At 38.8% G+C, this 16653-nt stretch overlaps 1 protein-coding gene across 8 annotated transcripts in view; it reads left to right on the forward strand.

Annotated features, from left to right (window-relative positions):
• The window catches only part of LOC126353924 (zinc finger CCCH domain-containing protein 18-like), a 112308-nt gene that overhangs the window by 61001 nt on the left and 34654 nt on the right, over positions 1-16653 (forward strand). For all 8 annotated transcript variants that reach the window (XM_050003168.1, XM_050003172.1, XM_050003170.1 and 5 more), the window contains exons 9-11: positions 2644-2818; positions 6603-6832; positions 11498-11589. In XM_050003168.1, coding sequence (XP_049859125.1) covers positions 2644-2818; positions 6603-6832; positions 11498-11589 — 497 coding nt within the window. The remainder of the gene's footprint in view (positions 1-2643; positions 2819-6602; positions 6833-11497; positions 11590-16653) is intronic.

Below are 16653 nucleotides of genomic sequence, written 5' to 3' on the forward strand. Positions count from 1 at the left end.
CCAGCTTGCACTGGGTGGTGGCTTGTGGAGTATGGTTGAAGATGCAGATGTAGACCCTGCATGAAATTCCACTCTGCAACAGAATGTGTGCTGATTGAGAAGATGTAGTGCCTGAAGTAAAGCTGTGAGGACAGTTTGTGATTCATGTGCTTGGGTAGCTCAGCTGATACAGCACTTATCCATGAAAGGAAAATGTCTGAGGATTGAGTCCCAGTCTTACACACAGTTTTGATCTTCGAGAAGTCTTTGAATTATAGACAATGAAGGTGTCTCAGCCAGAAAAATGAAAGTTACCTCAGAATTAAACAAAGCATGGGAATCATTAAAGTCTATGTATCAGTACTGTGTGGTCACATTCTGAGAAGAGGTAGAAGACTGCTACATTGAATGTAGGGAGATTTATATTTGACTGCTACAAGCTGATAATGCAGTGGGATGGGGGATTTTTGTGTGAAAGTAGACATAAAAATAGAGATGCACAAGTGAGAAACTTTCAGTAAGATAGCTGAAATTAAAGGTCATACATTAGATGGATTTGTTGTTAATGTACTTCCTCAGTAGGAAACAGAGTGAAAATGGGCTTGACAATGTACCAAGTGGAACTAAAACTGTAATTGTTGCAGTAACACAGATTCCATACCTGAATTACAGGGGGGCTATGAAAATAGCTGCAGTGTAATATACAGGGTGATTATAATTAAAGTTAAATGTTCAAAATGCTTTAGAAATAACACCATTGTTCAGAATGACATCAAACTGCAATGGAATATTTTTGGAGAAGGGGGAAAAGTATGAAAAAGAAGAAAAAAAATTAATGTGAAAATTGATCAATAGATGGCACTGTATACGTCAGAATACATAAATGAAAACACCCGTCATGCACACAGCCCATTGAAGTTGGTATAAACACGCCGGTACATGGCTTTTCCTCCTTTCGTGTTTGTGATGTTCGCCATGACTGTCTCAATGCAGGATTGCGCTTTACTTGTAAAGCTGTATTACGAGAATGATGACTGTGCACACGTCACTCTGCAGAAGTTCCGGAGACTGAAGGATTTGAAAAAGACGTTGGTTCAATGACTGCGGTGGGTCTGGAGAAAAGATTCGGAAATTCGAAAAAACGGGTTCTTTTGGTGTGCAACCTGGTAGAGGGAGGCAACATACTGATTTGACGTCAGTGGAAGCAGTGGCCACAGCAATGCAGGAGGAGATGAGTGGTGGTGTGCAAACGTGTGGTGCACAAGAATTGCCTGAATATTGGACATACCCATGAGCACAGTGCGTAAAATCCTACAAAACATCCTTCTTTGCTATCCATTCAAAATTACCCATGTGCACGAGTTGTTCCCTGTTGACTTGACAGCAAGAGAGACCTTTTCTTTAGAATTTCTTGCTCGCATGGAAGTGGACAATGATTGGCTGTGGAAGATTTTGTGGACAGACAAAGCCCACTTCCATCTGATAGGATATGTCAATACACAGAATTGTCAAATAAGGGCAACAGAAAATTGGGACGCAAATCAACCAGCACCACTTCATCCTGAAAAGGTCACTTACGGCCTCATTTATCATAGGAGCATATTTTTTCGAAGAGGCTGGTGCTTCCGGTCCTATTACCTGTACTGTCACTGGTAAGCACTATGAGTGTCTTCTGTGCAGCCACGTCATTCCACAGTGTGAATGCGTGGAGGGGATCATTTTTATGCAAGATGGCACACCTCTGCACATTGCAAATCCAGCAGCTGCTGAAGTGCCATTTTGGAAATGGTAGAATTATCAGCCGACATTTCCATACAGCCGTCCTGATCACCTGGTCTTAATCCATGTAACTTCTGGCTGCGGGGCTATCTGAAAGATGTTGTGTTCAGTGTTCCGATTGCAATCTTAGCTGCATTGAAGGCATGCATTGCACAACACATTCTGAATTTGACCCCAGAAACACTTCGATCAGTTGTGGAACATGCTGTTTCTCGATTTCAACTTGTTGCAGAAAACGGCGGGGAGCATATTGAAGATGTTTGCACCAGCCACATGGAAATTAGTAATGCGATTTGATTTTGATCGATGCTTTTTTATGCGGTTTATGGCCTCAGGACAATTAAAAACAGATTTTTCCCATCTGATGTGATATGACTTTTCCGTGGTGGATGGGCTTACATAACTAACAGTATGATTCATTGGTCTTTTGTACTCGACCACTATTAAATTATAATGCTTACAGTGCCAGCTATTGCTTCATTTTGTAACTATTTTTCTTCTGCCATACGTTTTTTGCTTTCTCTTATAATATTCCGTTGCAATTTGATGTCATTCTGGCCAGTGGTGTTATTTCTACACTGGTTTGAAAGTTTAACTTTAATTATAATTATCCTGTTTATAATTTTTCCAACAGAAAATAGATATAATATAATTGGAAATCTACTCACCAAATAGTGGCAGAAGCAAACCTCTACAAAACTTAAGGAAATTTGCAAGCTTTTGCAGCTTCTTATATTCAGATAGAACTTGAATTTGAATTGTATCTATTGTTAAAAGTACACAAATTTTATAACACAGCTTATGTGGTTTACAAAGTTGATTTATCCCATGTCATACAAAACTGTTTTGCGTGATACTAAAATAGTATTACACTTCTATCCCCAGCCAAGCCACTTGCATCAACAGTTACTCAGTCAGAGAAAAAGGCAGCTAATGAAAGGGTACTCCTGATGAATCCGCCAGCTCCCAGTCCTCGCAAGCCGAAGGAAGTAAGACCACCTTCGCCTGGAATGAGGAGTAAATCTGCACAGAATCCTCCAGCACCTGTTCCAAATACAGTGTAAGCTATTTTTTGTTTTAAGCATTATGCTGCACAGTTACCTCAGCATTGATAATCACATTGAAACTAGAATGGTTTTTATGACATAGACTTAGAAAGAAAATTAATATACTTCAGTGAAAATACTGTTTTTTCTGTCTGAGGAAAGAAAACTATCTCTCATATACATCTATATCTATTTTCCTAAAATCAGCATGGCGTTTAGTAAAGGCAAACCAATATCATCCCTACCCTTCCCTTCCCTCTTTTACAGATGGCATATTTGAAGATAGACTATTGGTGCTTCTCTGTACAAACCTGGATTTTTTCTATTTTTACTCTCATTATCACTGTACAAAATGTACGCTAGCTTTGTTTTTGTACCGGACCTCTTGGAGTTCAGAGAGTAAAGCATCTGCAATGTGCAGTGACTTTCTTAAAGAGCCTCCCAATCGATTTCTTTGAGAGTATTTCTGTAGTGACTTATAAGAAAACTTGCCAGTATGGTCAAATTTCATAAGTGGTGTTGTGTGAGAAAAGTACTGTATCGCGATGTTGATGTACAGGTAATGGAATTTATTTAATAATACTATTAATTTTCTTGTCAATAGCTTGACACGTCATTGTAAAGTAAGTCAGACCATGAAACAGTAAGTACTGGTGCTATACTTCATTGTAACTTCGATTTAATTTGCATGTTTTCATGAGATTTTGAAATGATTTTTTGTGTATGATGTTGAAAGAAAAAAATCTTGACAGAATGACTGAGTAATGGAACTTAGTAGACTGTCACGAACTATTGCTGCCTGGTACAGCGCATTTGGTTGCTTTGACCCATTTATAAAGTTACATTTCCAAGCCATATTTACTGTTACCTTTCACATGTTAGTGAAAAGTATGCACTGAATACTGTCTTTTTTAATTAAGGGTTCACTCATCTTTTCCCCCCTTATAACCATTTTAATGGAGGCTGCTGTAGCCTTCTGTAAATAATAGTGGCTGACATGGTTGACACAATCTACTGAATCATGGTGGGTAATTATTAGTTGGCTTTTCTAGAATTTTATGTAGTATGTGGTTGTATTTTAATAAAATACTTGAACCTTTAAGTAGTGGAATATTAGGCTTTTCTCTAGCTTCTAGTCATCATTGTGATCATCTATAGCAGCTGCAATTTGATGTCCACTGTTGTATTAAGACCTCATTCAGACTTTTCTGTTTACTCTGGCTTCAGCTATAAATATTTATGTAGTTTCTGTATATTTTCTAATATCGTCTAACCCCTTTCAACAAAGTCATTTTCCTGGGCTTTTCTTACCTCTTGAATGGTTTTCAGTTTTATTTACAGTTCTGGCCATCCTAGTTTAGACAAACAGAAAAGTCTTTCTTTTGTATTTCTACAGTGACTGCATGGTTTATTTGTAAGCAAGAGGGAATAACAGAGATGCCTAATGTGATAAATTCTGTCTAGGTCACTAGTAATGATTTGACCATATCCAAGCAAATACCATTGTTTCAGAGGAGCAAATCACTATGTGGTGGTTGTTCATAATAAGTTTTAAATGGTGGATGCAGCACTGTAATATTTAGCTCAACACTTCTACCCATTTATTGTCACTCATAATCTTATGATTATCAGCTTGTCTGTAAGAATTCCTGAAGTATATTAATCACAGATCAGTAATTCCACTACACGATGGAGTATTTTGACAATGGCAATAAATTTTTCAGTGAATATCCAGTCTCCAGTTCTTTGAACGACACATAATAAGACATGATGTACTCACAGATGTTTGTTGTAAGTTGGCAGCTAAAACAAGGACAGCCCAATGAATTTTCACAAAGGTATTTATTATGATGGCTGCCATTTAGTTGTGAACACTTTAACTGTTGGGTGCTGACTGTGACACTGAGATGTTATCGCAACAGTTACTGACTGTAGTCTGTGGCATTGCCTGTTGCTCACACTTAGACACGCATAAGAAAAAATTTCAAAATATGGATGTTCACATTGGTTATTGTACAAAAGAGATTAAACTTACAGGATACACAATTAAACGGACAACATAGTGAATCTTTTTAACTAAGGTTAGTATAATTAGGGGAAAAACTATGTTGTGACTACAGCATATACTTCCACAGGTTCTTTGTTTTCCTAATTTGCTAAATATATCAATGAACACATTGTTTTGATAACCAAAGATATTCTCTAGGTTGAAAAAATTAGGGCATTAAAATCAGGACAGTAGTTATTGGAATTAAATGTGCTTAAAGGTCAAAATAACAGAAGTATTTTTTGGTAGGTAGAAACTTCAATTCTGGATAACTTTTCAGGAAAAGCAAAATGTTTACTTGAATAAGGAAAATTAGAGCTTTCAAATGAGCTACGTCGCTTTGGAGATTAATAGTCATTAGCCAATGACATCCTTACAAGCACATGGTTTTTTAATTGTAGTAAATTACAGTTTTCTCTTAAAGTGTTTTTTGGTTAATAAGGTATATCAACACAGCTCAAATAAACTGTTGCATAAAGAATATTAATGAAATATTGGCTACAACTACATCTACATCCTTACTTCACAAGCCACCTGATGGTGTGGCTGAGGGTACCTTGACCACCTCTATTGGTTTTCCCTTCTATTCCAGTCTTGTATTGTTCGTGGAAAGAAAGATTGTCAGTATTCCTGTGTGTGGGCTGTAATATCTCTGATCTTATCCTCATGGTCTCTTCGCAAGATATACGTAGGAGGGAGCAATATACCACTTGACTCGTCAGTGAAGGTATGTCCTCGAAACTTCAACAAAAGTGCATACCGAGCTACTGAGCATCTCTGTTGCAGAGTCTTCCACTGGAGTTTATCTATCATCTCCGTAACACTTTCGCAATTACTAAATGATCCTGTAACGAAGCACGCTGCTCTCTGTTAGATCTTCTCTGTCTCTTCTATCAATTCTATCAACCCTATCTAGTACGGATCCCACACCGGTGAGCAGCATTCAAGCAGTGGGCACACAATTGTACTGTAACCTACTTCCTTTGTTTTCGGACTGCATTTCCTTGGGATTCTTCCAATGTATCTCAGTCTGGCATCTGCTTTACCGACGATTAATTTTATATGGTCATTCCATTTTTAAGATAGAAAAGAATTTGAGTATTTTAAGTAAATTGGTATATAGTTATCGTCAGAATAACAGAGAGAAAGAAAAATGTTATGTAAATAATGAATAGAATTGTAGGAAGTGGAAGCACCACCGCCTAGCTACTTTTGAAGAACAGAACTGTTGTGGCTTAATTGGCTGGTGATGTGATACAATTACAGTAACTGCCAATTTGTTTGAGGACTAAAAATAACCCTAGTGTGATATAATGGATTGGGGAAAAAAGCCAGAAAAATATTTGCAGTTTTAATTAACAATGATCCATCAAAGTGTTGGTATGGGTGAAAGTTATTCTGTTGCTACATTATACTGTGTGCAACACTTTATTTGCTAAAGTAGAATATGATGAAAGAAGAATCACTTGAGAAACGTTGCTGATGATGTTTGATACAGAAGGTTTGTGATTCTGGTGGCATAGAAGAAACAGTGAGGGTGGTCCATGGGTGTCTGTCAGTGAATTTATGCAATGTTTTTCTTTTTTTTATTTTATTTATTTTTTCTTAAAGGAAGGGAATTTATAGATGTTGGTGTTGTCTTTACGGTTCTGAAAATACTGCCATTACTTGGATATTATTGATTTTTGTGTGTTATATCTTGTGCATGTAACACACTGATCCACTTTTGAAATACAAATGTCATGTTTCAGTCCTCCTCGCATTCCTGCTGTCTCCAAATTAGCAATGGATCGCTCCAAAATTGTTTTGGCTGCTGCAATGTCTAATAAAGAAAAGCAACGTTCACGATCTCGATCAAGGTCAAGGTCGAGGTCTCGGTCATCACGATCTTCATCTGGCTCAGATTCAAGTGGTTCCAGCAGTGATTCATCAGGTTCCAGCTATTCTTCATCTTCAAGCAGCAGGGAACCTTCACCAAAAGGTACAGTTTTGTGTTGGTTTAGATTGTGTATGCGGTTGCAATTTCAGTAAAGGGTACTAATTTATCAGATTCAGTATTAGAAAGAGATTTAAATAACTGATGCAAATAAATCTGCAGAAATGAAATGCTCAGTTTTTGTATTATTAATGCAGTGTGAAACATAAATGTCTTCAGCCTGCATTTCTGTAGATATGTATTGTGTGTTGTTAGGTAACAGTCATACTAAGTTTTTGGAATATTTTATTTCACTTACAATCATAATGCAAACAGCAGAATTGGAACAACATTTATGGCTGCTGTATTCAAAGTTTGAGAACAAGTGGAAGGAAGGAAGTTTTTGTAAATTATTAATTCAGTATGAAACATCAGTATCCTACCTGCATCAGTAATTTACAAAAATTTACAAATATCAGTAAGTTATTCTTAAGTGCAAGAATTTAGCATTATGCCTCAGCTACTGGGGCAAATGTGGTTTCTTCTTCTTGTATTCACAACTGTTTAATTCATGGCCCACAACTTGCAGGAATTTTGAAATGTTAATCCTTTCACAGCTACAGATGTAATTGCATAGGCCTTGTAGAGTGCTGTGTTATTGCCAAAGCTGACTGACTGCTCCATAACCCGACCGTAGGAGACCCTTTCCTGCCTGCTAAATTACCTGAGTTGGCGTCCTGGCCCATGCTGAATGTTTCGAATGTATCTTTTGAGCTAAACTTTGTAGTCCTTACGTCCACCCTCTCCAGTTTGTCTCTGCTCGTGGTGCATGCTAGCACAATCGTTCATTCACGAACAGTTTACAAGTGAATTGAGTGCTTGCATGAACACTCTCAGTATCCAGATATTTTTCAAGTATATAAATAGAATTAATTATTCTCAGCAAACTTCAAGAACCAAAAATAATGTTCTTGATTAGAAAACATTTCCTTTATGTTGAAATAATTTGATTGCACCATAAAGAGATGACTGAGCATAATTGTTTACTAACTGAAGTACTTTCCTTTGCCTGCTTCCCTCTGTTGTGTTACAAATTTTTTTACAGCTTCCGTAACGGGAGAGAAGTAAAAATCTGCAAGTGCCATTTTTGACCTTGTTACCGACCTGTGGAGATCGTGAGCATTTAAAAAGCACAAATCACATAGCATGAAGGGGGGGGGGGGGGGAGGGTGCCATTTCTCAGTCTTATGCACTGGTTCTACTGAGCTCAGTAACATGTCACAACACCCAACTGCCACCATACTCGAGTTGTGGTCTATGATCTTTGGATTTTCTTGATATTATTGTTGTTATTATTAGCAAGTCTTCTCTGTTTCAAACATTTGCATTGTGTTATGTGTGGTCAACATTCACCGCTATCTTTGAACATACCACTAAAAAGCAAGCACCTTGTCACTTTATCTAAACTGTTTCTCCTCATTTCGGCATTTGTTTTGCTAATCATAAGCTGTTGAGCTTCTGATCTTACAAGTTTCATGCAATGGATCACCTCCGCAGCAGTGAGTGAGAGTTTACTGCAGAGATGTTTCTGTTCTCTGCCAGGAAATATGTGCGTGGTCTGACACAAAAGAAATTAGATTGCCTCTGAAAATTTGTGTATTTACTGCTTATATCACATTAGTAATTGTTGCCTTCAAAGCTGAACCCATTTAATGATATACACAGAATATATCTGTGTGTATTCCTTCCACTGGTCAAAAAATTTCTGTGTTTGGTTTTGCTAATTAGTTGTGCAAAGTATATGTCTAAAATATCTATGAAAATAATCAATTTTTGGAAATATAATGTAGTTGAATAAATAAAAAATCTACTTACCAAGTGGTGGCAGGAGAACACACATGGAAAGGTATTGAAATCTGTAAGCTTTTGAAGACAGTGACTCCTTATTCTGACAGAAGGCAGAAGGGGTGAAGGAAAAATACTTGTGGGGTTTAGGAAATGGGGATAGTTTGGCTAAGTTACCCAGAACCATCGGTCAGGGAAGACTTACCAAATGGGATGAGAAGAAAGATTGTTTGTTGGGGGACAGTACTAGATAAGATTTGAAAATCTTAGAGCTTAGAGTGTAATAAACAAGAGAGTAATAAACAGGACAGAGATTACTGACAAAACATTGTGGGAGAGTTAAAATGAAACAGGCACCGAGGTTGAGACTGTCATGTAGTGGAGCTTGCTCTGCAACAGGATACTGTATGTTACCATTATACACCCTTTGTCTATGCCCATTCATCCTAACTGATAACTTCATAGTTACAGTGAGTACTGTCACAGGGGTAGGAGCTATATACTACAAAAGGAAGAGCCAACTGTGAAACGATACATTGTGTGCCAACTGTTATTTAAAAAGTGTTCATCCTTTTATATTCACATGACTACCAACAAGTTATCAGGTGGGATAAATGGGCATAGGTAGATGATGCATACTGGCAACACACAATATCCTGTTGCAGAGCATGCTCTGCAACATCTGTCATGACCTCAGTGCCTGTTTCACCAAGTGTCATCTGGACTCTTCCCCCAGACACGAGTTTCTCAGAACTCCACAGGTGTGAACTGGGGCTACAGCAAGTCCTTGTGCTACCCACCTTGCTTTAATTTTAATTAATTTCCTCAGTCTCAACATTTCTTGTCAGCAACTATCCTTTTCCTCACTCTTCTTTTATTTTCCTATATCTTTTATTTTCTGACCTGTGTATATTTCCCCACCCCCATCTCTATGCCATACAGTGCAACTTGGCTTTCTTCTCTTATTAACCTGTGCACAATTTTTTGTCAATAAGTAGATGTCTGAAATAAACTGCTTAGGCATTGCCACTGAATTGATAAATGTTGATGAAATGTGTTGCAGTGTAAGGACATATTTTGGGATAGTGGAACAGTTGTATACTAATACGTCGCAATAAATATGAGGGCAATTCCCTAGAAGTGTAGGCAAATCATGCATGGGTGTCAAAAAGTTTGCAAGTAACAGAGAGAGTTTTCAGCTGGTTGTACTGAAATACTCGACAAAGAAAGCAATAGTGGAGCAAATTCCAACAAGTTGCGAAGATTGAGAAAATCATGCATAATGTTTGTAGGATCACTCTGCACACTCTCTAGATTTTGGTTCCTGAGTTTCCCAAAGCACTATCCACAGTATTTTAAAGGAAAAGTTAGAAATTGGAAAATATATGCAAGATGGGTACTCCATATACTGACAGAATATCATAAACGGCAGTGAGTTGATTGTACCCTCAAATATCTTTGCTGCTTCCCATGCGTAAAGAACAACTTTTGGACTCAGTTGTCGCAGGTGATGAAATCAGCACATCAATTTACACCTGATGCAAAACAACAGTCACATAAGTGGCATCATCCAAAGCCATGAAAATGCGAACAAAAACAGTCTGCTGCTAAAGTCGTGGTGGCAGTGTTTTGAGACCAGAAGGGAGGTACTACTGTTGACTTCCTGCTTGCTTGGACAACAATAAATGCCGACAGGTACTATGAAACACTGAAAAAAAAAATCAAAAGTGCCATTCCGAACTGAAGAAGAAGAACATCGAGCAAGAACATAAGCATTCTCCATGACAGTGTGGACGCACACTTCACCCGTGAAACCATCAATCTGCGAAATCCTTGGCTGGAACATCATCACCCACCCACCATACAGTCTGGACTTGGTACCGAGCAACCGTGTTCCCAAAGTTGAAGGAACATTTTTGTGGAAAGCAGTTCTGCTCCAACTATGAGGCGAAAGATGAGGTTCAGGGCTTCCTGAAAGACATGGTGGCAACATCAACATTTTAAAACTGCCACAGTCTCTGCAAATACATTAACTGAAATGACAATTGAGTAGTTGTATATTTAAAGATATAAGAACCCTTACTTCTGCGATTGCCTTAACAGATAGTAAGTAATGTGAAAAGTCTTCTTTCTTATGTACTGAGCTAGTATTTGTAAGTAACCTTAAGTTGTTCAGCACAAGCAGATTTGTTTTGGCTTTATGGCTTTTTAAGGATGATGATCAGCAAGCCATTTGTGTTTAAAAATTGTTGAGTCACAGACTGCCATTCTGCAGTGATTGCCCATCTTACATTATCAGTGAAAATTGTAAATATCTATCCTTTCACTGCTGACTACACTCTAGCAGTGTGTCTGTATTGGTGTGTATATATTCTAACAGCACTAAGGTATGATATTCTTTCTTCTTGTCATATATTTATAAGCTATGAAGTCACTCTGAATCAACAAATTTGGCCTTGCAGAATTGTGTTCTCACAGTACGGCATTAAACTGCAGAACTATGTTCAGAAAAAAGTCACTGCCTCCTCCTAAGAGCTTAAACTGAGCTATACTGTTCCTTAATTCAGGGAATTTACCACCCCTTAAATTTAAGTGAGCAATTCAACCACGTCAGTCACGTTACAATTCATATTACCTTGTGAGGTGACAGTTGAATAGTGCTCTTGCATTTAGGGTGACAGGAGCTAAATTCTCTGTACCATCATCCACATTTAAGTTCTTGTAGTTTTCTGAAAAGAACACAGCTGATTTCCTTGTTTTCCTTTTGTTACTTTGACCGTAAAATAAGTGTAGGTGTAATAGGTGTATGCATGAATGTATTTTATTCTGTAATGATTTGAATTCTATTGATAATGTTGTATGTTGTTACATTTCATTTCTTTGTAGTCGTGCGGCCTCAGAAGCGTGTGGTAATAGATGAGAGAGAAAGACTTGCCCTTACACAGTCTTTGAAGGTTAAAGCAATGGATGCATTAAAGGTAAGAACTTCACTAGCTTGCCATTATTAAGTCTCTGTATGAGAAATAAAGTGGAATCATTAGATTTAGTTTTCTGAGCACACGTTGTTCATTGCATCTTTTATCTAATGTGTATCTAGTGCAAAATTATACACTGTAATTAATTAAAAAGGGAAATATGCAGATTATCTTTATGCACCTGTAATATTTGCAGTGAGTCATAATGTAACCTCATAGTGAATAACTATGGCATTAGTAATTCAGTAGGTAGTAAGCAAACGAGACAAGGAAAAAAAAAGCAATCATTGTTTGGTAGAGACCAAATTACAGGAGCCACAGCTCTGACACCTCTCTCTCTCTCTCTCTCTCTCTCTCTCTCTCTCTCTCTCTCTCTCTCTCTCTCTCTCTCTCTCTCTCAAAAAAAAAAAAAAAAAAAAGCTATTACTGGGGTCGAGAGAGCTGTTGTATTTACATTGCATTGAAATGAGTATAGACAAGAGGTAATGATGAATAGTTCACACAACTTTGGCAAAAAGTGAAACATTGCTTGATCAAGGCAAGTTTGGCAACCAACAGATGCAATAGAGCGGAATAATTTACAACAGAGGCCAACTAAGTACCAGACGACACCACACCATTCATTTGTGCAATGGGTTTATTCCTACAGATAACCAGTGTTTTGTCTGTTTCTGGTACTAATTTGTCAGCAAAATCACCTTAGTGCTATTTTGCTAAAAACTAGCATATTTACCCATGACTCTGTAGAATACAGGAGACGTATTATTGAAAGAAAAGCATTAACCTGTCACTTCTTTATACTTTTTATTAACACTTACAGTACTGGGCCATAACAAATGAACCTATACCAAAAGGTTTGGGTATTTTTATCATATGTCTGTAACTTTTAGGATCATTCAGATGTAGTATTAACAATAACATTATTGAAAATCTACATTCATTAAACAATATATGATAACCTCATTTTCGAAAAAGGAGAAAATTGTCAGAAGTTAATTTTCCAGAAACCAGCTTGATTCTTTTGCAGGAAATAATTTAATAATGAAGCACACTGACCCACCAGGTTAGCTGAGAGCGCTAATGCACTCTTTCCTGGACTCCGGTAGGTGCGCTGGCCCCAGATCAAATCCGCCCAGCGGATTAATGATGTGTGCCGGTCAGTCTGGGTGGTTTTTAGGTGGTTTTCCACATTCCCCTAGATGAATACTGGTCTGGTCCCTATGTTCTGGTCCCCCCACGACTTGCAGACATTTTAAAAACGTTTGCACTCTCTCATGATTTACACTAGACGCAGAAAGCTGGGGTACACTGATACTGTCCTGGGGGGGGGGGGGGGGGGGGGGTACGGCATGGCAGCAGGAAGGACACCCGGGCCCCCCTTCAAGTTAACTTTGTCAAATCCATTGTAACAACGCTGATCCTGCGAAACCTGTGGGATAAAGGAGTAAGCAAAAGAAGAAGAATTTAGACGAACACTGTGCTTCATTATTAATGTAGTATATAATATCTTTTTGTGATATTTTAGGATATAATTTTCTGTTTGCATCATACATTTTAAAGCACACAAATTTGCAAATTGAAGCAAGCAGGAAAATTTTCAACTGTGATGCTTGTAAGCTCATTTGTCGCAACATGTGGGAAGTCTGTGATATCGTGATGTAGCTTTCCTTTGAGTCGCCTTTTTACTCGTGGACACAAGAAAAAGACGTAAGGCAAGGTGTCAGGCGAATGTGAGGTGGCAATAACACAACGGCTGGGCTGATACGCAGTAACAGATAAAGCAGTATGGGGTCTTGCATTGTTGCATAGTAAGAACCAATCCTGAGAATGCCACAAATCACAGCAGTGATGTCGAATTACTTGTTGCAAACATTTCAAGATTTCGATGTAAAGAGTTTGGTTCATTACTTTACCTGGACGAACATACATATGGTGAACTAATCCTTTCAAAGAAAGTGATCAACATTGTCTTTGTTCGTTAGAATTTTTTGAAGCTGGTGATCTAGGACTCTGCCATTCAGCACTTTGACTCTTAATGTGAGGGTCATACTGGTAGTATCAACTTTCATCCCCAACAATAATCTTTGTACAGAAATATTGGATCAGTAGTTCCGCAGAAATTCTTTGCCTCTTGTCTTTCTGTTAGTGTGTGAGGGGTGAGTTTTGCGTTAAGTTTATGTTTCCCTAAATATTTGCTTAAAATCTTGTGACACATCATATTTCAAATTAAGTTATTCTGGTAATGTACGTACAGATACATGATGGTCTTCTTGCAATAACTGCCTTACGTGCTCCATGTTTGAGCTGGCATATGCTGTAGATGGGCGACCAGCCATGGGATTGTCTTGCACTGTATCTCTGCCTTCACAGAACCTTTTTTGACACTCGAAAACATGACATCTTGAAAGAGCCTTGCCTGAATACGCTTGCTGAATCGCTGTCCACGTTTCTTCACTTGGGATTTTTCCAAGCTTAACACAGAAATTAATGTTCACTCTTTGCTCACAACCAGCATCCCTTGTGTCACCATAACTAATGTGCCAAGAACCCTAACAATGTGTTGATAAGCACTGCCCTGCTACACATTGAGTTTTTGTGGAAACATAGCCAAGGTTGTTTCGAGGACACAACATACCAGGTAACATAAAAACATTTGTTCAATTTAAGTATTGCACACTAGAAATAAAGATGAAAAATAAAAAAACTTTCCTGAACTTTTATGACAAATGGAGTATGTTAATATCAGGTATACAGCCAGTGATTGTTCAACCTTCCTTAGTGTTAATATGGTGCCAAGTTCTCATTATTGCTCTTGGTCTTCCACACTCTTCAGTCACGATATCTGTAGGAATAATGCCACTGGTCACCTCTGAAGTGTTTAGGAAGATGCTTTTCTGCTCTGATTTTATCACAAAAGTTGTATTTGCAAATGTAGTCTCTTCTGAATTACAAACTGAAAATTTATGCAATAAAAATAATGGGTATTAAGTTATCAGCATTCAGTACCTAAACTCTCCAACTTTATTATTATTATTATTATTATTATTATTATTATTATTATTATTATTATTATTTTACATAGTGCATGTGCACATCAGAGTCATCCATGACATCATTTTCTGAGAAATCAACATCAGTTTCTAAAAACCCCAATATTATATTATTATCTATTTCGGCATCGGTCAGACCACACCTCGTCAAATTGAGGCAACTGAATTGGAACAGTGAAAACTTGCTGCTGCAAAGACTAATGAAAAGAAAGAAATATCACACTTTTCCAGGATTGTCAATATGTGCACTACACTTTGTATTGGAAAGCCCAGATGAGTAGGAATGAAAAGAACCCAGAAAAGAATGATTGGAAAAGAGTGCGCTATTCTCTCTCTCTCTCTCTCTCTCTCTCTCTCTCTCTCTCTCTCTCTCTCTCTCTCTCTCATAGAGGGAAACATTCCACGTGGGAAAAAAATATATATAAAAACAAAGATGATGTGACTTACCAAACAAAAGTGCTGGCAGGTCGATAGACACACAAACATACACACAAAATTCTAGCTTTCGCAACCAACGGTTGCTTCTTCAGGAAAGAGGGAAAGATGAAAGGATGTGGGTTTTACGGGAGAGGGTAAGGAGTCGTTCCAGTCCCGGGAGCGGAAAAACTTACTTTAGGGGAAAAAAGGACAGGTGTACATTCGCGCGCGCGCACACATACACATATCCATCCGCACATGCACTGACACAAGCAGACATTTGTAAAGGCAAAGTGTTCGGGCAAAGATGTCAGTAGAGGTGGAAGTACAGAGGCAAAGAAGTTAAAAGACAGGTGAGGTATGAGCGGTGGCAACTTGAAATTAGCAGAGGTTGAGCACTTCCTTTCACGCCGATCACCTGCCACCCTACGTAAAACCTCTTTCCTCATTACTTTAGCCAGCTTCATCCTGACCCACGACTTCTTCACTTTTGAAGGCCAGACATAACCAACAATTAAAGGGAACAGCCATGGATACCAGGATGGCCCCTTCGTACGCCAACCTATTCATGGGTTGCTTAGAGGAAGCTTTCTTGGTTACCCAGACCTGCCAACCCAAAGTTTGGTACAGATTTATTGATGACATCTTCATGATCTGGACTCACAGTGAAGAACAACTCCAGAATTTCCTCTCCAACCTCAACTCCTTTGGTTCCATCAGATTCACCTGGTCCTACTCCAAAACCCATGCCACTTTACTTGACGTTGACCACCATCTGTCTAATGGCCAGCTTCACACATCTGTCTACTTCAAACCCACCAACAAGCAACAGTATCCCCATTATGACAGCTGCCACCCATTCCACATAAAACGGTCCCTTCCCTACAGCCTAGGTCTTTGTGGCAAACGAATCTGCTCCAGTCCGGAATCCTTGAACCATTACACCAACAACCTGAAAACAGCTTTCGCATCCCGCAACTACCCTCCCGACCTGGTACAGAAGCAAATAATCAGAGCCACTTCCTCATCCCCTCAAACCCAGGACATCCCACAGAAGAACCACAAAAGTGCCCCACTTGTGACAGGATACTTTCCGGGACTGGATCAGACTCTGAATGTGGTTCTCAAGCAGGGATACGACTTCCTCAAATCTTGCCCTGAAATTAGATCCATCCTTCATGAAATCCTCCCCACTCCACCAAGAGTGTCTTTCCACCGTCCACCTAACCTTCGTAACCTCTTAGTTCATCCCTATGAAATCCCCAAACCGCCTTCCCTACTCTCTGGCTCCTACCCTTGTAACCAGCCCCGGTGTAAAACCTGTCCCATGCACCCTCCCACCACCACCACCACCCCCACCACCACCACCACCACCACCTACTCCAGTCCTGTAACCCGGAAGGTGTACACGATCAAAGGCAGAGCCACGTGTGAAAGCACCCACATAATTTACCAACTGACCTGCCTACACTGTGAGGCTTTCTATGCGGGAATGACCAGCAACAAACTGTCCATTCGCATGAATGGACACAGGCAGACAGTGTTTGTTGGTAATGAGGATCACCCTGTGGCTAAACATGCCTTGGTGCCCGGCCAGCAC

Source organism: Schistocerca gregaria, chromosome 3 (genome assembly GCF_023897955.1).
Source record: "Schistocerca gregaria isolate iqSchGreg1 chromosome 3, iqSchGreg1.2, whole genome shotgun sequence".
Classification (NCBI taxonomy): domain Eukaryota; kingdom Metazoa; phylum Arthropoda; class Insecta; order Orthoptera; family Acrididae; genus Schistocerca; species Schistocerca gregaria.